Source organism: Salvelinus alpinus, chromosome 31 (genome assembly GCF_045679555.1).
Source record: "Salvelinus alpinus chromosome 31, SLU_Salpinus.1, whole genome shotgun sequence".
In the NCBI taxonomy this organism is placed as follows: Eukaryota; Metazoa; Chordata; class Actinopteri; order Salmoniformes; family Salmonidae; genus Salvelinus; species Salvelinus alpinus.
The window spans coordinates 20671480-20693888 of record NC_092116.1 but is presented as its reverse complement, the minus strand read 5'-3'; the positions used below and the strand labels follow the sequence as shown (position 1 = coordinate 20693888).

The window sequence follows — 22409 nt, the reverse complement described above, 5'->3', positions numbered from 1 at the left end:
GGAGAGAGGGAACATTCAGATTTAAGTCAAAACTGTAACTCGGCCACTCAAACATTCACTCTCTTCTTGGTAAGCAACTCTGGTGTAGATTTGGCCTTGTGTTTTAGGTTATTGTCCTGCTGAAAGGTGAATTCATCTCCCAGTGTCTGGTGGAAAACACACTGAACCAGGTTTTCCTCTAGGATTTTCCCAGTGGTTAGCCCCATTCCGTTTCTTTATTATACTGAAAAAGTCCCCATCCAGTCCTTAATGATTACAAGCATGCACATAAGATGCTGCAGCCACCACTATGCTTGAAAATACGGAATGGTACTCATTTGCCCCAAACATAACATATTCAGGACAAAAACTTAATTGCTTTGCCAATTTTTTTCCAATATTACTTTAGTACCTTGTTGCAAACAGGATGCAACTGAGTTAGGAAGGATGCTTGTATCTTTGTAGTGACTGGGTTTATTGATACACCATCCAAAGTGTAATTAATAACTTCACTACGATCAAAGGGCTATTCAGTGCCTATTTTTCAGTGCCTATCTACCAATAGGTGCCCTTCTTTGCGAGGCATTGGAAAACCTCCCAGGTTTTTGTAGTTGAATCTGTGCTTGAAATTCACTGCTCGACTGAGGGACCTTACAGAACATTTGTATGTGTGGGGTACAGAGATGAGGTATCATTCAAAAATCATGTTAAACACTATTATTGCAACGTATTATTGCAATTATCCATGCAACTTACTATGTGACTAAGGGCTTGAATACTTATTGACTCAAGACATTGCAGCTTTTTCTTTTTTAATCATTTGTAAACATTTCGAATAAAAACAAATATTGCACATAATTCCACTTTGACATTAAAATCTAAATGTAAACATTTTTAAATTCAGGCTGTAACACAACAAAATATGGAAAAAGTCAAGGGGTTTGAATACTTTCTGAAGGCGGTGTATATTTGTAATAATGTAATCCAGTGAAGACGTTATGCATCATCCCCACCAGGCTGTAACCTTGAACAAGGACTCTCCCCTGGACACACACGCGCGCGCGCGCACACACCTTTAGGTGCCCGTGCACGGATGAGGGAACAACTCTCTCAGCGGGACCGGAGACTACAGGATGGAACAACACGCGTTGGCGGGTGGGTGGGTCCGTGAGATTGATGCTCGTGTGAAAAAGGTCCAGCAAATCTCGTGCAGCTCAGGTTTATTCATGCATCTGCCTCCCACCACGGTCGCTCAGCTGGGGCACGCTGGACATCCAGCTCCCGCCAAAACAAACTTCACATGGGGTCTTTCATCAAGTTGGCCTTTTATTTTTTCCAATAAACCTGATTCTATAAGATAAGTAATCGGCATTGATATTAACTGTAACAAGACATGGAGGTTATAGCTTTTTCATTGTTCTGGGTAAACCTAACTGTTCAGTGGTCTTGTTTGTTTTCTTCAATTATTATTCAGGACAGTTCCTCTGATGTCCGTCGCGGCGGGAGCACGTGTATAGCGTTTCTCTCCTTGCAGGCGGACATGGCATGGCCTCACAGAGCGAAGCCGACATTATTCAGTCAAACCATTGGCCAACTTTGCCGACGCAAAATTGCGAGGAGCCAAGTCCACAATAAAGTGTCTGTTGTTCATTCTGATTTGTAAATAGTCTACCTCCACGCGTTCCATCAGTGAAATAACTTCCAGGCGTGTATCTTAACCATCAGACATTTACATGAGAAAGTTGACAAAGGCTGAACAGTCGAGGAACCCTTAACAAGGGACCCATTTACAGTGAACAGGGTGAGAGATAGAGAGGGAGAGCGAGAGAGGGAGAGAGAAAGGGTGGGAGGAGAGTTGAATTAATGAATTAAAATGTCCTGAGTCCAGTTGAGTGACTGAATAGGCTACTTTTTCATTTATAAGGAGAGACAAGTGAAAACTTGAGAGAAGAGGACAATTCAACTTCTACATGAACCCGAGAACCATCACAGCTCGAGATGCAACGGGGACATTGCAACTATTTTATTACATAATAACTCTGTAACGTTCAACCGGAACCGGTACCGACTGACACTTCAGTCTTAGAGAAACCATTGATTTGTCTTTGGTAAATTCGCGATTAGATTAGTAGGCTACAGAAACTTGTTGATTTGAACGTTTTTGTAAAAAATGTTTAATTGTTAGGCATATAAGAATTATAATGGAAATATCTAGAACTACAATCAGGATGGAAATCTGTAGACAATGAAAGTTGCGTGTCTCGTGCTCATGCGTGTGAGAGAACTGTCAACAAGTGCGCAATACTCCAATCCATGATGTCGCACTGAGTAAAAAGTCAACAAATAGGCAAATTGATCACAACATACATTTTTTAAATGTGTTTTGGGAGATACAAACACTTTTAAAAGTCTCAAAATTGCATTCAACAATTGCAACAAAAGGTAAGTGATGACACGCACATTCTAATTCATGGGCCTAAATTCAGTTTGCTCTCATTAGCTTACTTGATCATCAACAATTATTTGATTATTCTTATCTTACAGAATACATATAAGTTGTTAGCAGCAAAGCTAATTGGTGATTTTTCACCTGAGAGACAGCAGGGAGTTATATCGATAGGGTCGAATATAAAAAGGCCAGAGCTTGATGAAAAGTTAGACCTATTAAGTTACAAAATAGAGTTATGTATGTTTCACCCTCTTCATGAAGAATAACCATAATAAGGAAATGAATTGGAACGCTATTTGGCTTGGTACGCAAGAGAGGACACGAGCAGAGAGCACAGGTGCACCCACACACAGAGAACAGGGTGAGTGTAGCCTATCAATGCTACTAAGCGGGTTAGTGTTTTTACGGTAGTGGTTGGGCCCACTGTGTGTGTGGCACTTATACGTGGCGCTGGAGTTTGTGGACACCTGTATGTGACTAAAATGACCGTTTAGATTAGAGATGCTGGAATCATGTTTCTTCCTTTTTTCCCCATCACACCTTGTAAAATAATAGGTAGACATCATCTCAAGGGAAGTTTTCTTGTGGCCGTTATTACGTTTTCAACATACTCTGCATTTTCAATCAATAAAAATGTAAGTATTTAGTAACAGTACTTGATTAGAATTTTATAATTTTGATTTAATTGTCACTTTGATTATTCATTCTCTTCTGGTTCCACTTTATATGAAGTACAAATTATAAAGGCTATAAAATTGCAAAAGGCTTCATAAGCACTACATAAATGCTATACATATCATCTATAAGCACATGTCAAACTCTATAAATGGTGTATAAAGGGTGACATAACCATTCCCACTGTAGGCTGAATTGCCAAAGACATAAGGCATTATGCATGTTTATACACCCTTTATAGAGTATGACATAAACTTATAGATGATTTGTGAAGTATTTATGTAGTGTTTACGAAGCCTTTATGTCCACTGTAAAAAAAATCCTGTTGTTTTTTGTTAACTTACTGGCAGCCAGTTACCTGTAACTTACTGTAAAAATAAGTACAGTATGTTACCGAAAATGTACTTTTATGGTCTCTTTGGAAATTACGGTAACGTACAGTACCTTTATTACGGAATTTACAGGTAGCTGGCTGCAACTAAGCTCCCATAAAAACATAAACACATTTTTACAGTGTGTACTGTATAAAAGCTTTATAAGCTGTACTTTGTTTAAATCAAATCAAATGAAATGACATTTTATTGGTCTAATTCATTGGTTAGCAGATGTTATTGCGAGTGTAGTGAAATGCTTGTGCTTCTAGTTCCGACAGTGCAGCAATATCTAACATGTAATCTAACAATTTACCGAAACATGTAATCTAACAACTACCCAATACACAAAAATCGAAGTAAAGGAATGGAATACAAATATATACATATAAATATATGGATGAGCAATGACAGAGCGGCGTAGGCAAGGTGCAATTGATGGTATAAAATACAGTATATACATATGAGATGAGTAATGCAAGATATGTAAACATTATTAAAGTGGCATTATTAAAGTGACTAGTGATCCATTTATTAAAGTGGCCAATGATTTAAAGTTTAAAGTGGGACCTCAGTTCCTCTCGGTCTAAAACTGCAGAAGAATGAAGGCGTAAAAACACGTTGCTGTAGACTGTATTAGTGTTGATAAGGGTTCTAACTCACACCTGTAGGAAGGCAACCTGACCCGGGACACATTGAGGAAGATCACCATGGATACTAGGAGGGTGCCGACAAATGACCTCTGGCACCAACCCTGGCACTATAACATCAATCTCCTCTCTGGCACAATGATTAGAGTTTAAATTGGACATTCCAGTGGCTGCGGTTTACAAGTCAAGTCTACAATGTGTAAAATGGACACTAAAGAGATGTCAGAATTTAAGTTGGGATGCATTAAACAAGTTAGATAAAGACACTGTTAAGCTGTACTGTTTTCTCCCTCTGTGATTGCTCTTGTTATTGAAAGGCTGGCAAGGGTCTACTAAAACGATTCAATGTATCTTGAATGTAGTGAACACACAGTGTGTGTAAGTAGTGAGGCCTAGGTAGCCTAGCGGTTAAGAGCTAGTAACCGAAAGGTTGCCGGTTCGAATCCCCCAGCCGACTAGGTGAACAATCTGTCAATCTGACCTTGAGCAAGGCACTTAACGCTCTGGATAAGAGCGCCTGCTAAAACGTAAATGTCAAATGTACCTGAGTTACCCATACAGGTACAGTGTGCAAGATGTGCTTGCTTCTCAAGTGTCAATTTGTGGGTAGTTTGAGTACCTGGAACACAAATAGTTTGGTTAATGAAGAAGTTGTGCCAGTGCTTGTTTGCAGAGGCTGTGTGGGGATTTTTACACCTTATACTGTTCATGTGTAATATACAAGACTTGATTGTTGCTTGAACATGTCCGTTATAGGTACTCAAGTGTTATAGAGGGGTGGTTGAGTGAATATGTAGGGTACATGAGACTCTCATACTCATTCATATCACCCCGACAGGAGCACAGGGCAGCAGCAAAGTGTCTCCACTTCACACCTGGCTGGGTACATCAATGTTGATTCATTTTGGTTGAAAAGTCGTTTTTCTGTTTGCAGGGTCATATTAGTGTCGTGGGGCAATTTTTGGAGTGTTTTCATGGGTTGCTCGGAGGTGGTTGGAGTGTTGTGTAGAGGTTGTTTGGGGAATTGGAAGGGTGCACACAGAGAGACAGGAAGGAGTATGGTGGATCACACTGCTCAGGAATACTAATGAGTACCTTTTGTCATCTCTCTCTCTCTCTCTCTCTCTAACACATACTCACATAGGATCACTCAGTCACACACACACTTTCTCCCTCTCTCTCACTCAGTCGTATTTTTCAATGGTGGCTTTTGTCCCTTTCATCTCTCTAAACAAAGGATTCTTGTGCACACAGGACAGAGTGAGAGAGAGATGGCGAGAAGGAGAAAGGGAGGAAAGGGAAGGCAAAGGGGGATACCTAGTCAGTTGTACAACTGAATGTATTCAACTGAAATGTGTCTTCCGCATTTAACCCAACCCCTCTTAATCACCACACGAAATCCGGATTGGACTTGACATGACATTTTAAGGCAGGATGGAAACAAACATATGTAAATTGAGTCAACAAATCTTTTTTTACAGTGCATAATTTGATTCAAAAGGAGAGAGAATATAGTGGAGAGGAAGACACAGAAGTGTTAAAAGGAATACTAAATCAAGGGAAAATAATAATAATAATAGTAAGTGTTGTTTGGGAAATATCGGTATTGATATATTGAGACGGCCGTGTTGTGTATGTCGCTGTACATGTGAATGTGTGTTTACTGTATGTGTGGGCGAGGCCTCAGTAGGGTTCAGAGGTCAGCTGGGAATGTACTCGGCCTATCACACGCGCCTAGTCGAAGCCCCGCCTCCCATTTAGTATTCTGAGCACAGAAATCTACACAGATCCCTATTCATACTCACAGTGTGAGCTTCAGCACCAGAGAGAGATGAAGGGAGAGAGGGAGGGAGGGGGGAGGAAAGAGGGGGAGAGAGAATAGAGTAAGCGAGTGGGGACACACAGAGAGAAAGGTCAGAAAGTAGAGAGCGTATCAGATCGCCTAGTTCTCTGCCTTTTGTTTTAGTTGGTTATTTTTTTTATTGGTCTGGAAAGCAGAGGCAGGCAGAGACAAAAGGACCATTTAGCCAAGGAGAGAGAGAGAGAGGGAGAGAGAGAGATAGAGAGAGAGGGGGGGAGAGAGAGAGATGGAGAGATAGATAGAGAGAGCGAGACAGAGAGATAGAGTGAGATAGATAGAGAGAGATAGAGAGAGAGATGGAGAAATATAGATATATATATAGAGAGATAGAGAGAGAGATAGAGAGTTAGAGAGCGAGAGAGAGAGATAGAAATAGAGAGCGCGAGAGAGAGAGATATATATAGAGATAGAGAAAGTCCAGATGAGGATACAGAACAAAGTCTAGAAGGATGCTCGGACCAAAGTCACACACAAACAGCAAGTCTCTATATCCCCAACGAGAAAAAGAGGCATCTCTGCCCTGATAGATAGCAAACAGAGGGTAGTGCGTACGTCCCAGTACATCACTGGGGCCAAGCTTCCTGCCATCCAGGACCTCTGTACCAGGCCGTGTCAGGAAGGTCCTAAAAATTGTCAAAGACTCCAGCCACCCAAATCATAGACTATTCTCTCTGCAACCGCACGGCAAGCGGTAGCGGCGCAACAGGTCTAGGTCCAAAAGGCTCCTTAACAGCTTCTACCCCCAAGCTATAAGAGTTCTGAACAACTAATCAAATGCCTACCCAGACTATTTGCATTTTTTTACACTGCTGCTTCTAGCTGTTTATTATCTATGCATAGTCACTTTACCCTGCTTACATGTACATATTATCTCAATTACCTTGACTAACCTCTACCCCTGCACATTGACTCTGTACCAGTACCCCCTGTATATAGCCTCCACATTGACTCGGTACCGGTACCCCCTGTATAAAGCCTCCACATTGACTCTGTACCGGGGCCCCCTGTATATAGCCTCCACATTGACTCGGTACCGGTACCCCCTGTATATAGCCTCCACATTGACTCGGTACCGGGGCCTCCTGTATATAGCCTCGCTACTGTTATTTTATTGTGTTACTTTTTTACTTTAGTATATTTAGGAAATATTTTCTTAACTTTTATTTTCTTAAAACTGCGTTGTTGGTTAAGGGATTGTAAGTAAGCATTTCACCATGAAGTCTACACCCGTTGTATTGGGCACATGTGACAAATAACATTTGATTTGGACAAGCTCTATTCTCCTGCTGTACTGCGTCCACAAACCACACCGCGTAATTCTCTGACACAGAAAAACATTTATTGGAAAGTGAAGATGAGATCATGTGACAGCTGATGAATGTCCCGTTGGAGCTGCACATGGTAGTAGACTACTGGGGCAGTATGGGGCTAATCATCAACGTGGTACGGTCATAGTTTGAACTCTAAGTGTAAAGCAGTACCACTACGTGGAAGGCAGTAAGACGATTGAAACGTTCATTTTATTTCATTAGGGAAAAAGGGATAATGAAAGAGAAGTAGATTGTGTCAGGGATCAAAGCCCATTCATAAATGGTTGATCCAGACCAGTGGAGGCTGCTGAGGGGAGGACGGCTCATAATAATGGCTGGAATGGTGTAAATGGAATGGCATCAAACACATGGAAACCATGTGGAAACCATGTGTTTGATGTATTTGATACAATTCCACTAATTCCGCTCCAGCCATTACCACGAGCCTGTCCCCAATTAAGTTACCACCATCCTCCTGTGCTCCGGGTACTAGGCTACATGCGGCTTTTCTGTTCCTGGTTTCGGATGGGGAATAAGTAAGCCTTGTTTCGGTCCCTCTTGATCCAGCCAGCGTGATGTGCTGCAGACACATCTGAGCGCCTTAGCATTATAGAGGGGCTTTTAAAATGAAAAGACAGCTGTGACTTTGCGCTGAAAGGGGGCTTTTACTTTGAAAGGGCAGCTGCTGCTCTGTCTGAGAAGAAAAGGATGAAGAGAGAGTGACAGAGAGTTTGGAGCACATTGACAACCACAGGCCTGCATCTGTCCACTTGAAAAATTGTCTCATTTATAACGTCCCTCTCTTTCTATTCCTTTCTTCATCTCTTCCTCCCCCCCACACCCCGAATGTTCCACTCCTGTCACCTCTTCCATTCCTCCCTTTAACAACCTCTCTCTTCCTTTCCGCTTCTCTCCTTTCTCACAAAATCTTTTCAACTTGTTTTTCATCAACTTTGACTTTGCACAATATTTATCTCTTCCTCTCCCGCTTCACCCCTCCCTCCTCACTCCTCTCCCTCTTCATCTTTCTCCCGTTTCACTCCTCTCCCCCCCTTCACTTCTCTCCCCCCTTCACTTCTCTCCCCCCTTCACTTCTCTCCCCCCCTTCACTTCTCTCCCTCCTCTCCCTCTTCACTCCTCTCCCTCCTCTCCCTCTTCACTCCTCTCCCCCTTCTCTTCTCTCCCTCTTCATCTCTCTTCTCCTTCACTCTCTCTCCCCCTTCACTTCTCTCCCCTCTCCCTCCACACTCCTCCTTCTCCTCACTCCTCTCCCTCTTCACCTCTCTCCCTCTTCACCTCTCTCCCTCTTCACCTCTCTCCCTCACTAATTTCCACCGTCACCCTCTTCCTTTCCCATTTATCCATTCTATCCCCCTTCACCCCCTACCTCACTCCTCCATCATCATCATCAACTCCCCCTCCCACCATCCCTCCCTTCTTCCCCTGATAAAGCTGCAGCCATGACGTCGGCCACTCCCCCCTCCTCGCGCGGCTCCTCCCCCCAGAAGGTGTGTCACTCCATGATCCAGACGGAGGTTCTGAAGCCGCTGCTGGAGGCAGGGGGGGCGGCAGGGGTGGGGGCGGCAGCGACGGCAGGGGGGGCAGCGGCGGCAGGGGGGGCAGCGGCGGCAGGGGGGGCAGCGACGGCGGTCTGCGCGCTCCGACGGAGACGGCGCGTTCTCTCCAAGGACGGGCACAGCAACGTGCACATCGAGCATGTGAGCGGGCGTGGGGCAATGTACCTGCGTGACATCTGGACGACCTTCCTGGACATGCAGTGGCGCTACAAGCTCTTCCTGTTCTCGGCCACCTTCGCCGGGACCTGGTTCCTGTTCGGGGTTCTGTGGTACCTGGTGGCGCTGGTGCACGGAGACCTGCTAGGTGAGGATGGAGGAAGGGGAGAGAGGGAGAGAGGGATGGGGGGAGAGAAGGTGGGAGGGGAGGGGTTCTGTGGTACCTGGTGGCACTGCTATGTGAGGATGGAGGGAAGGGAAAGAGGGAGAGACAGAATGCTAAGGTCTTTGAGAGCAATGATACCTCAAAATACCAATACAATCAGTTGTACCTCCCCTATAATCTTAAACCCTGAGATATTTTGCTTTCCATATCAATCTCACAACCTTGCCTCTCTCCCTGTCCCTCCCTTCTCCACCCCTACCTCCAGAGTCTGACCCTCCGTCCAACCACACCCCGTGTGTGATGCAGGTGCAGACTCTGACAGGGGCGTTCCTCTTCTCACTGGAGTCGCAGACCACAATTGGCTACGGCTTCCGTTGCATCACAGAGGAATGTCCCGCTGCCATCATCCTCCTCATCCTCCAACTGGTCATCACCATGGTGCTTGAGATCTTCATCACTGGAACCTTCCTCGCCAAGGTACCTCACCCTTCCCCTGGGCAGATTGATAAGATGTTCACTTTACCATCCATCACATTCATTGATAAAGTAAACCACCACTAAACAGTATGGATATACAGTATTTCACTGAAAAATCTGGACCTACACATCACGTCAAATTTTCAGTGCAATAATATGTGACTGACCACCTGGATTCGATCTTATGTAGCAAAATGTGAAATGGTGTTTTTTTTACATTGGATAAAAGTAGAGACTCTGAGCTACAAAATTGTATATCATACACTGCATTTGAGGAACAATGGGAAAGTAATTCTTCTTTGAAAGTTGATCAACTTGTAAACTCACTTTTGATAAAATCGCCTTTGAATATTTTTGTGTCTAGTAAAGAGCTCTTCATTGTCTACACCCATTCAGCATCGTTCACACCCACCCATCTTGTTTCTCTCTCGAAGCGCACACTTGACGCTCTGGCTGATGATTTGTTTAACTCTGGATAACATGAAAACAGCCTAACCAGCTCTGCTGGCAACAATTTTGTTGCGCTTTTTTGCAGATGTTGACTGACACCGGCCATATTTAACGAGTGTTGTACAGTACACACGTCATGTAATGTCAGCTAATGAGCCAGCCAGCTAACGTTAGCTAGTTAAAACAACAATGAACAAAGTGCCAGCAATACCTAACATTAGGCTCTAACTACAAAAGCAAACAGCTCTGGGAAATGAATAATAACGTCCTCTAGGGAGCAGTTAACGTTAGCTAGCTAACAGTACACTTTAGCTTCAGACATATAGCTAGCTGGGTAAATAATGAACCTAGCTAGGTAAACAACGTTTAAGATCACACACATCACATAACGTTAGCTAACGAGCCAGTCAGCTAACGTTAGCTAGATAAACAACAATGAACAAAGTGCCAACAATGCCACAGTGCTGGGAGCTAACCAACCAGGTCCAATGTTAGCTAGCTAACATTACACTCTAACTAGAAAACAAACTGCTCTGGGAAACGAATAATAACATCAGCTAGGGAGCCAGCCAGCTAACATTAGCTAACAGTACACTTTAGCTTGAAATTAAACCACTTTGTCAAAATTAGAAACATATAATATCTGAAAATGTAGCTAGCTAACGCTAGACTATCTTACCTGTATACATGACTTCAAAACTTGATCCTCCAGAAAATGGAAAGCAACACTTATGCAGCTCCACTACACAACAAAACATTTTTAAAAGGCATGTTCGACAGGATTACCAACACAGACTGACGAGCTCAAATAAACAGAAGCCTCTATATGGCAGACCAATCCTCTCTCCTCTCTCGGCATGTCCAGCCCACTCATTATCTCAGCCAATCATGGCTAATGGGAAGGTTGCTCACTTCTTCTGTGGCTTAACCAACAAGGCTCGTAATTTAACTTTTTTATTTGTATTTACAGATGGCATACAAGTTTGTTATTAAGGCACATGAAAGTTCACATGTTCGAGAAGGCATTTCTGCAACAAAAAAAAAACGCATTTTGATTAAAATAAATATGATTTATGTTCAAACGGCTCTGCTGTGAAGTCGTGGCTAGTTTCCTAAATCGGGTCACATATGCACTGCATCCATCCACAGTCAACACATACAGCAGTGTTTATTATCCAGCTCTCCCCCCTATCTCTTTCTTTCCCCCTCTCTCTCTCTCTCTCTCTTCCTCTCTTTCTCCCCCCTCCCCCTTTCTCTCTCTCTCTCTCTCCCCCAATCCCCTTCTCCCTTTCTCCTCTTCCCTCTTATCATTCTAACCTTCTATAACATGAATTATCTGCTGCCCTCTCTATCTCTCACTCAGGGTCGGAGTTATCTATATGTGTGTGTGTGTTTCTGTGTGCGTGTTGGGGGTGGAGGTTAAGATGATAGGAAGTTCATGCCCTGTGTGTATTGATAAGGAGACTTACAGCAGGCTGTGCAGCACAATAATATTTACTCAAACCGGATATGTTCCAGAGAGCATTGTGGGTAGTGTAGTTCATCATGCTACACTGTGTGGCTCTGACACACTCTTCCCCATTGTCCTCAGGTGGCGCGGCCCAAGAAGAGAGGAGAGACAGTGAAGTTCAGCCAGTACGCTGTGGTGTCCAATCACGAGGGCCGACCCTGCCTAATGATCCGTGTGGCTAACATGCGCAAGAGCCTGCTGCTGGGCTGCTCGGTAGAGACACAGTGTGTGTGTGTATGTGTGTGTGTGTGTGTCTGTGCGTCTGTCTCTCTGTGAGAATGACGCAGTTGTCATTTTCCATCGACACTCCTCTTTTCAGAATCCTTGCACATGTCCCCTAACCAAATGACTCCATTTGGCTCCTAGGTGACGGGGAAGTTGCTCCAGACGTCCCAGACCAAGGAGGGGGAGACGATGCGTCTGGACCAGAGGAACGTTCCCTTCCAGGTGGACACGTCCAGCGACAGCCCCTTCCTCATCCTCCCCCTCACCTTCTACCACATCATAGACGATAGCAGCCCGCTCAGAGCCTGGGCTGCCAAGGGTAGGAATGATTACATACAGTAGCTTAATGTTCACATGGTCAGTTATTTGTGGTGTGTGTTCTCCTTCAATTGGTCCTATTTCATGACCTAAAACTTGATGGTTACCAGTTCCATAGGCAGGTATAGTGTAGTTACCGTCTAGTGTTCTTGTCCTATTGGTCCAATTTGATATTACTGTAAGTGGCCTAAGACATGGTAGTAAAATAGACAGGCAGGTTCAGTGTTCTGTTGTAGTAGTGGTGTAGTGAACTACAGTACCTTACAGTCTGTGTAAAGTAGGTGAAGTTGTTGCTCTAGTTGACCATGTCCCATGTCTTAATCACCAGCAGGACGAGAGGGTCAGCCGGGGTGTGGGAACGGAAAGCCATCCGTGTGGAGAGACAGAGAGGGGTGAATTTAGGAGATTAAAGGTCACTGCTGTGATAGAGGGCATTTGGAACAGGACCAGGACAGTAGAGGGATGAGGGGGGGAGTGTTTGGCACAACTGTGCCAAAAAAGTGATTGTATTTGAAAATAACCTTTTTGCCGATCCCTGTTGTAGAGGGTTGTGTGTGTGTTTGCGTGCGTGCGTGCATACTGTACATGTGAATGCGTGTGTACACAGCAAATCGGCCAGTGTCGATTCAGAAGTTAAAATCACTCTGTAAGAGTGAAATTAAAACTCAGTGGTGAGAGAGTAAAACAGTCCCATCAAAACCACACCCATCATTATCAGATTTCCCAGAATGCACTACTGTGTTTTTGCATGTACACTGACTGATTGAATAATGTTATGCTACACAAAGATAACATATATTTTTCTAAACTAATCCAATTAGTTAATTAGATTTATTGCACCTGTTACTGAAATGGTTGTTCCAGTTTAAATGGTTTAGGTGGTCTCCTTTATCAATTTCCATTATCCCGACAGTCTTTCTGAATGAGGGTTGAGGGTGAACAAAAATTCCAACTGTTGGATATCCTAGCTCTGTCTCGATTCCAATAGGAATTACACATCCATCACTTTGCAAGCTAGCATAATGTGACTTGCAGGCCTGATGTGGCCTGTGAACCAGGAGTTTCCCAACACCACCGTGCTAGGGTAAAACTAAACAATCAAATAAAGGCCTTATGATATATGTAAGTACTATATATTGCCAAAGTTGAATTTGAATTATAACATTCGCCTAGGAACTTACTAGGTGAAACCCACAGGCCTTGCTGTGAAATAATGAAATAGTTCAACAACCATGTCTGTGTCACTAACAAATACAGTCATGGGTGGTAAACTCAACAATTCACTCAAAGAGAAAAGACACCCTGGGAAAAATGCAAATGAGACTTTACACCATGCACCATTTCATTATAGTTCACTCCAGTGTAGAGTGAAATACCTATTAGTTCACTCCAGTGTATTCACATTTTTTGGGGTCTGGGGGATGACACCGGGAGAGGGGTCTCTCTCTCTCCCCATCTCTGTGTGTATGTCAGTGGAATGTGTGTGAGTGGGTGCCAGGGCTTCTCATTAAAAGACAATGGGGGTACAGTCTGATACAGTGAGGGGTGCTGACACACAGCTGGGGGGATCCTCTTACAGGAGGGCAGGCCTCTCATCACCACTAACCACAGAGCTATTACTGACCCATACTGATCCCTGATCTACCTCTCTACTCCTTCACTGCTCTCCCCCCCCCCCCTTCTCTCTCTCTCTCTAATGGGTCTCTATGTAGTTGAGCCCCAAACTCCTCCTGTTAAATTGACTGTGGTCAGATTGTATGGCATTGTGTTACTGTACACGTAATATGTTTATTTAATGATGCCTGATCCCATAGAACACTGCATTTGGCTTTTGGCTTCACACTGTGTGCCTTGAAAATGTAAGTAATATCTGCAAAAATCGTAATACTACCTTAAAGTATCATAATACTGTTACTAGAAGAATCAAAATACTAACAGTACATAATAGCTACGACAATAGCCCCTGCACTATCTATGAATCTATCTTCTAATCTGGCCTCCTCTCACGGCAGCTCTCAAATCCTCATGATGCATTTCTGTGGAAATATCTGCAGCTCTTTGGGTGCACACAGACGGGGAGTTGGGGATTTTGCCAAATACGGTGGGACAGTGTCAGGAGTTTCAGTAAGGAGTTACAATGAGTGCACTAACGGGAATCCCCTCAGTACACTGTAGTTGTTAACAGGAGTGAGAAGAGAGGAGCAGAGAGGTTGTAAAGGCTGCTCAGAAGAGCACTGTCAGGACTGCTCAAACCAGTAGTCAAGAACAACAGAGACTGAATAGACTAGACAGTCTACCATATCATGCATTGTGTGTGCTTGTCTCGGTGCATACGTGTGTGTGTGTGATATTTGTGCGTGTGCGTTTCTATGTGTGTGCGTGTGTTACGAAGTGAGAGCAGTACTGGGTCCAGGTTAGAGTTAAGGACTGTTTTCACAGATGACATAGACTGACCAGGTGAATCCAGATGAAAGCTATGATTGCTTATTGATGTCACTTGTTAAGTCCACTTCAAATCAGTGTAGATGAAGGGGAGGAAACGGGTTAAAGAAGGATTTTAAGCCTTGAGACAATTGAGACATGGAAGGTGACATTTTTTTTAAATTACATGTATTTGAGTGTTTACCAGCATTTGTAACTTGAGTCTGATAATTATCTCTACAAAACAGTTAATCTCATAAAAACTCATAAAAACATAAAAATACTTGCTTGATATATGTTTTCCAGTTTCTTGAAATACTTTGCAAAGGCAACTGATTTCTATGTGCAATTAACAGTAGTGAGCGCATATATTTTCATACTTTTTTATACTGGTCCCCCGTGGGAATCGAACCCACAACCTGAGCATTACAAGCACAATGCTCTACCAACTGAGCCACATCATCACAAACCACTTGATGTCTCAATGTACTCAGTTACTGTATTGAACATCCGAGCACAGGTAACATTCCAGAGAGACATCAGGGATTGCAACGTGCTCTGCTTCACGGAAACATGGCTAACTCAAGAGACGCTAACGGAGTCGGTGCAGCCAGCTGGTTTCTTCACGCATCGCGCCGACAGAAACATACATCTTTCTGGTAAGAAGAGGGGCGGGGGGGTATGCCTTATGATTAACGAGACGTGGTGTGATCATCATAACAACACACAGGAACTCAAGTCATTCTGTTCACCTGATCTAGAACTCCTCACAATCAAATGTCGACCGCATTATCTACCAAGGGAATTCTCCTCGATCATAATCACAGCCGTATATATTCCCCCCCAAGCAGACACATCGATGGCCCTGAACGAACTTTATCTGACTCTTTGTAAACTGGAAACCACACACCCTGAGGCTGCATTCATCGTAGCTGGGGATTTTAACAAGGCTAATCTAAAAACAAAACTCCCTAAATTCTATCAGCATATCGCTTGTGCTACCAGGGCTGGTAAAACCCTGGATCATTGTTATACTAACTTCCGCGACGCATATAAGGCCCTCCCCCGCCCTCCTTTCGGAAAAGCTGACCACGACTCCATTTTGTTGATTCCAGCCTACAAACAGAAACTAAAACAACAAGCTCCGGCGCTCAGGTCTGTTCAACGCTGGTCCGACCAATCTGATTCCACGCTTCAAGACTGCTTCGATCACGCGGATTGGAATATGTTCCGCATTGCGTCCAACAACAACATGGACGAATATGCTGATTCGGTGAGCGAGTTCATTAGGAAGTGCATTGACGATGTCGTACCCACAGCAACGATTAAAACATTCCCAAACCAGAAACCGTGGATTGACGGCAGCATTCGCGTGAAACTGAAAGCGCGAACCACTGCTTTTAACCAGGGCAAGGTGACCGGAAACATGACCGAATACAAACAGTGTAGCTATTCTCTCCGCAAGGCTATCAAACAGGCTAAGTCCCAGTACAGAGACAAAATAGAGTCGCAATTCAACAGCTCAGACACAAGAGGTATGTGGCAGGGTCTACAGTCTATCACGGATTACAAAAAGAAAACCAGCCCCGTCGCGGACCAGGATGTCTTGCTCCCAGACAGGCTAAATAACTTTTTTGCCCGCTTTGAGGACAATACAGTGCCACTGACACGGCCCGCTACCAAAACCTGCGGGCTCTCCTTCACTGCAGCCGAGGTGAGTAAAACATTTAAACGTGTTAACCCTCGCAAGGCTGCAGGCCCAGACGGCATTCCCAGCCGCGTCCTCAGAGCATGCGCAGACCAGCTGGCTGGTGTGTTTACGGACATATTCAATCAATCCTTATCCCAGTCTGCTGTTCCCACATGCTTCAAGAGGGCCACCATTGTTCCTGTTCCCAAGAAAGCTAAGGTAACTGAGCTAAACGACTACCGCCCCGTAGCACTCACTTCCGTCATCATGAAGTGCTTTGAGAGACTAGTCAAGGACCATATCACCTCCACCCTACCGGACACCCTAGACCCACTCCAATTTGCTTACCGACCCAATAGGTCCACAGACGACGCAATCGCAACCACACTGCACACTGCCCTAACCCATCTGGACAAGAGGAATACCCATGTGAGAATGCTGTTCATCGATTACAGCTCAACATTTAACACCATAGTACCCTCCAAACTCGTCATCAAGCTCGAGACCCTGGGTCTCGACCCCGCCCTGTGCAACTGGGTCCTGGACTTCCTGACGGGCCGCCCCCAGGTGGTGAGGGTAGGTAACAACATCTCCACCCCGCTGATCCTCAACACTGGGGCCCCACAAGGGTGCGTTCTGAGCCCTCTCCTGTACTCCCTGTTCACCCACGACTGCGTGGCCATGCACGCCTCCAACTCAATCATCAAGTTTGCGGATGACACTACAGTGGTAGGCTTGATTACCAACAACGACGAGACGGCCTACAGGGAGGAGGTGAGGGCCCTCGGAGTGTGGTGTCAGGAAAATAACCTCACACTCAACGTCAACAAAACAAAGGAGATGATTGTGGACTTCAGGAAACAGCAGAGGGAGCACCCCCCTATCCACATCGACGGGTCAGTAGTGGAGAAGGTGGAAAGTTTTAAGTTCCTCGGTGTACACATCACGGACAAACTGAATTGGTCCACCCACACAGACAGCGTTGTGAAGAAGGCGCAGCAGCGCCTCTTCAACCTCAGGAGGCTGAAGAAATTCGGCTTGTCACCAAAAGCACTCACAAACTTCTACAGATGCACAATCGAGAGCATCCTGTCGGGCTGTATCACCGCCTGGTACGGCAACTGCTCCGCCCACAACCGTAAGGCTCTCCAGAGGGTAGTGAGGTCTGCAGAACGCATCACCGGGGGCAAACTACCTGCCCTCCAGGACACCTACACCACCCGATGTCACAGGAAGGCCATAAAGATCATCAAGGACAACAACCACCCAAGCCACTGCCTGTTCACCCCGCTATCATCCAGAAGGCGAGGTCAGTACAGGTGCATCAAAGCAGGGACCGAGAGACTGAAAAACAGCTTCTATCTCAAGGCCATCAGACTGTTAAACAGCCACCACTAACATTTAGCGGCCGCTGCCAACATACTGACTCAACTCCAGCCACTTTAAAAATGGGAATTGATGGAAATTAATGTAAAAATGTACCACTAGCCACTTTAAACAATGCCACTTAATATAATGTTTACATACCCTACATTACCCATCTCATATGTATATACTGTACTCTATATCATCTACTGCATCTTGCCATCTTTATGTAATACATGTACCACTAGCCACTTTAAACTATGCCACTTTATGTTTACATACCCTACAGTACTCATCTCATATGTATATACCGTACTCTATACCATCTACGGCATCTTGCCTATGCCGTTCTGTACCATCACTCATTCATATATCTTTATGTACATATTCTTTATCCCTTTACACTTGTGTGTATAAGGTAGTAGTTGTGGAATTGTTAGGTTAGATTACTTGTTGTTATTACTGCATTGTCGGAACTAGAAGCACAAGCATTTCGCTACACTCGCATTAACATCTGCTAACCATGTGTATGTGACTAATAAAATTTGATTTGATTTGATTTGATTGTTTTTCTTCATGGTGATAGAAAGTCTACAGGTTCTAACCTAGATGACCAGCCTATATACAATACAGTAATGTACATTTACATGAAGTGGTTTGTAAGGATGGTAAATTAAAACTGCACAAAAAGTGGTTGTTATCCATGTTATTTGAAAATATTTAATTTGATGTGGATGTTTTGGGTCTTTGTCCATAACTTTGCAACTTTTGATGAAAATGTTTGAGGACAGGGTTTTGATCTTTCTTGATTCAGGGAAGTTAGGAATCAATATACACAGGCAGTTAGGAAAGCTAAGGCTAACTTTTTCAAGCAGAAAGTTTCATTCTGTAGCGCAAACTCAAAAAAGTTCTGGGACACTAAAGTCTATGGAGAATAAGAGCGCCTCCTCCCTGCTGCCCACTGCACTGAGGCTAGGTAACACTGTCACCACCGATAAATCCACTATAATTGAGAATTTCAATAAGCATTTTTCTAAGGCTAGCCATGCTTTCCACCTGGCTACCCCTACCCCGGTCAACAGCTCTGCACCCCCTGACAGCAACTTGCTGGCAACAACTCTTACAATTCCAACTATTGAATCCTGCAAGATACTGTTCTTAATTATACAACTACCTTTTTTGCCAAAACAGAGATGATGAAATGTTTTTATTGGGCAGCTAATAAATCCTGTAAAGGCCCAGTGCACTACTTTTATGAACAAATATATATGTTTGAAAATAATGTTTTTTGGTATAATACATTTTTTTCATTCAGATTTGTAAGGGGGTGCAGCATCCTCAGCACTCCTACTTCCTGCGGATATGGGATTGTTTATGTGTGCCATTCAGAGTGTGAATGGAACTCTTTTGACACCTTGTAGAGTCCATGTCCTGACGTATTGAGGCTGTTCTGAGGGAAAAAGGGGGTGTAACTCAAGGCAGCAGCTACTCTTCTTGGGGTCTGGCAAAATTAAGGCAGTTGTGCAGTGTGCTTGAAGGGGGTGTGTATCTTTACTGTTTGTGTGCTTGATGTTCATTATCAACCTATATAGGCCTTTGTGGTGCAGCTATTTGTGCGTACAATAAGTGTGTGGGGTGTGTTTTGTGTTTGAGAGAGTGTACATGTATGTGGTAAAAGGCTTCTGTCATTGGACTCTGTTTATATCTCCACTTTAACTTGGGTTTTACGCTCGGAAGTGATCAGAGAATTTAGTCCATCTATTTTGTGATCTGGATTTAGTAGTGAAGTTGGTCTATGTTGGAAAGTAAAGATGATCCTTTTATTGCTATTATCCCATTCTTGCTTTTCGTGATAATGGATATGAATCTCTTTCATTCTGTCTGTGTCCTATGCTTGGAAGTGACCGTGGAATTTAGAATAAATCTGTTTTGTAATCTGGATTCAGTAGAGAAATCAGACGGTATCTTTAGAAATAGCGTTTAGTCTTTTATTGTTATATCCAAATGTATTTATTATTATAATTTTATTATGGATCTGTAGTGCTAAATTTGTATCTTTCATTCACTCTACCTGTGTTCTAGGAGGGGGATGGACGGATCCGGATCTGGCAGACTTTGAGCTGCTGGTGATCATGAGTGCCACAGTGGAGCCCACCTCCGCCACCTGCCAGGTGCGCACCTCCTACCTGCCAGATGAGATCCTGTGGGGGTACGAGTTCCCCCCCGTGGTCTCCCTGTCTTCGTCTGGGAAGTATGTGGCGGACTTCACCTTCTTCGACAAGGTGGACAAAACAAAAACCCCGCCCCTCTTCAAACAGGCCCCCCCCCCAAGCCCGACCATGCACTCGTCCCGCAGCAGCAGAGGGGGAGCAGAGGAAGGAGCGGACCCAGAGAAGATGAAACTAGAGGAGAGCTATCAAGGGGAGGAGAGGGGGAGGGGCAGGGGGAGGGGCAGGGGCAGGGGGAGGGGGAGAGACAGTAGCCCCCTCAGTGTCCGTATCAGTAATGTATAGAGAGAGAGAGAGAGGATGGAGGGAAAGAGAGAGAGAGCATGAATGAGATGGAATGAGAGAGTTACGAGAAAGGAGATAAGAGAGGAGACTGTATGGAGATTGATAAATTATCAAGTGAGAATAAAAAGTTGAATGAAAGAGAGATGAGCTGCTCCTCTGTTGGGAAATGTGAACACACACACACACGCTCCTTTATTGGACTTTATGCGTTTGTATCGCCCCTTGTGGTTGGAAAGGATTCAACAGGTGATAACCTTCAAAGGAACAAAATACATCCCATTTGTGTCTACTGTCCTGTAATCAAAGATGGACCAAGAAAGCTTTTTAAACTTAATTTGTCTGTATTTTTATAAGAAGACTTGTGTGACTGGAAAGGTCAAGGTTGACTGGTTTACCAGGACAAAACATGGTTCACGAGGACATAATCAAAAGAACCATGCAGTGGAGGCTGCTGAAGGGAGGACGGCTCATAATAATGGCTGGAATGGAGTCAATGGATTGGCATCACGTGGAAACCATGTGGAAACCATGTGGAAACCATGTGGAAACCATGTGTTTGATGTATTCGATAACATTCCACTTATTCCACTCCAGCCATTACCACAAGCCCATCCTCCCCAATTAAGGTGCCACCATCCTCCTGTGTAATCATGGTACTGTTACTGTTTTTAACACAGAAAGGTACTCTGTCTGCAGGACATGAGAGTGGAAATACTGGAGAAAATAAAACACATTACATTTTTTATGATATTGTATGTATACTGTATGTATCTGTCCCTAACGATGCGATATCCAGCAGTACTTATTCACCTGAGTATATGCTTAGCAGGGTTGTGGTCCATTCCATTTAAATTCCGGTCAATTCAGAAAGTAAACCAAATCCCAATTCCAAATGTTCATTGTCACTCATTGAAAAGCACTGAGAAATGAAATTGGATTTTCAGTGTACTTCCTGAATTGACTAGAATTGAAATGTAATTCATTCCAACCCTGATGTTTAGTGTTTCTGTTATTTTTTTCTCTCACTGGAATATATGTATTGGAGATGTATGTTAACAATACTAAAAGCACTTTAACTTGATGGTGTATGTGTACACAAGCATGTTTATATGTTTCAGTCAATGTGAGTGCGAGACTGCATGTATGTGTGTTTTAACATATGCATGTTCATATGTATGTACTTGTTATTCCTCCTTAGACTGTACTTCAATACCTGATCACTCCAGTGGTCCTTCTAAAACGTGCCACTAAACTGTGCCTTTTGATGTGCCAGTGTCTGTGCAGTCGAGCATCAGATTTCAATATCATATGGTGTGGTTAGCTGACATGTTAAACACCTATCCATTCGTTGTGAGATCTGGCAGGCGTCTGCAATGATGTCAGGCAAGAATGCTACCATTGCCTGTGATTGGTTATAATGTGTTGGCCAGGCCAGGTCCCATCTGTAATACCGCAACCTCATCACCCTAACAGATAATATACTATGAAGTGTTGGCCAGGCCAGGTCCCATCTGTAATACTGGAACAGATAATATACAAATGTTAAATGTTTTTAATAAAAGTGCAGATTTACAACAGCTCTGTATTGGCCCGTCTCTGTCAAACAAAACCCCCACACCTGTGTCGGTTTCCGTGAAACCAGCACTGAAGGAAACATGCACTAAAGATATACCATATGGTTTTTGTTGCTGTACACTTCCACAATGCACTCTTAACCCCAGAGTGCCGCAGGTAGGGGAAAAGTAAAAATTGTAGTTTTTCCCCCTAGAGAACGATGGAGCTAGAGCTCTCAACGTTTTCCAGCATGAGAGCTACTCATTTTATTCTAGCTTTCAAATAGGCACATTCTCCTCTTCTCTTCTCCCCTGCAACTCCTCCCCGGGTTCTTAGTGTACAAGAGAAAGTAGTGCACTATGTTTTCTGTCAATATACCTGGTAAATAATGGTTAATAAACAACTCTAATGGGGGTCCTGTAAAATCTGTGATTTCTTTCCCAAATATAGTTCTCAGTAGTATTTTTCCTGGTTTTAGATTTTTTTTTTTTTCACTCTCAAAATTACAATTGTTCATAGAGAAACAACGAAATTGGATGTTCTGAGCCCATGTCAATGCTTAAACCACACCAGAAGAGACATTCTTTAGACCTGGAAGAAAACTAAAACATTTGGAGTGTAATTCCCATCTGGGTCGTTAATTGCGCATCTAGTGTGCCATCTAATGTGCAGGTCTTGCTATGGTTTTGTAT

At 43.8% G+C, this 22409-nt stretch overlaps 1 protein-coding gene across 2 annotated transcripts; it reads left to right on the top strand.

Annotated features, from left to right (window-relative positions):
* The first annotated feature begins 1665 nt into the window (after positions 1 to 1665).
* On the top strand, positions 1666 to 21740 carry LOC139561008 (ATP-sensitive inward rectifier potassium channel 10-like). Of its 2 annotated transcripts, XM_071377806.1 has the most exons (7): positions 1666 to 2421; positions 2984 to 3063; positions 8748 to 9176; positions 9460 to 9671; positions 11713 to 11844; positions 11998 to 12175; positions 19733 to 21740. In XM_071377806.1, exons 3-7 carry the CDS (start codon positions 8756 to 8758, stop codon positions 20161 to 20163), a joined length of 1374 nt encoding a protein of 457 aa, XP_071233907.1. In that variant the 5' UTR covers positions 1666 to 2421; positions 2984 to 3063; positions 8748 to 8755; the 3' UTR covers positions 20164 to 21740. The 2 variants fall into 2 exon arrangements, with proteins under 2 accessions (XP_071233907.1, XP_071233906.1); XM_071377805.1 differs by lacking the exon at positions 2984 to 3063 and having other exon boundaries at positions 1667 to 2421.
* Positions 21741 to 22409: the final 669 nt, after the last annotated feature.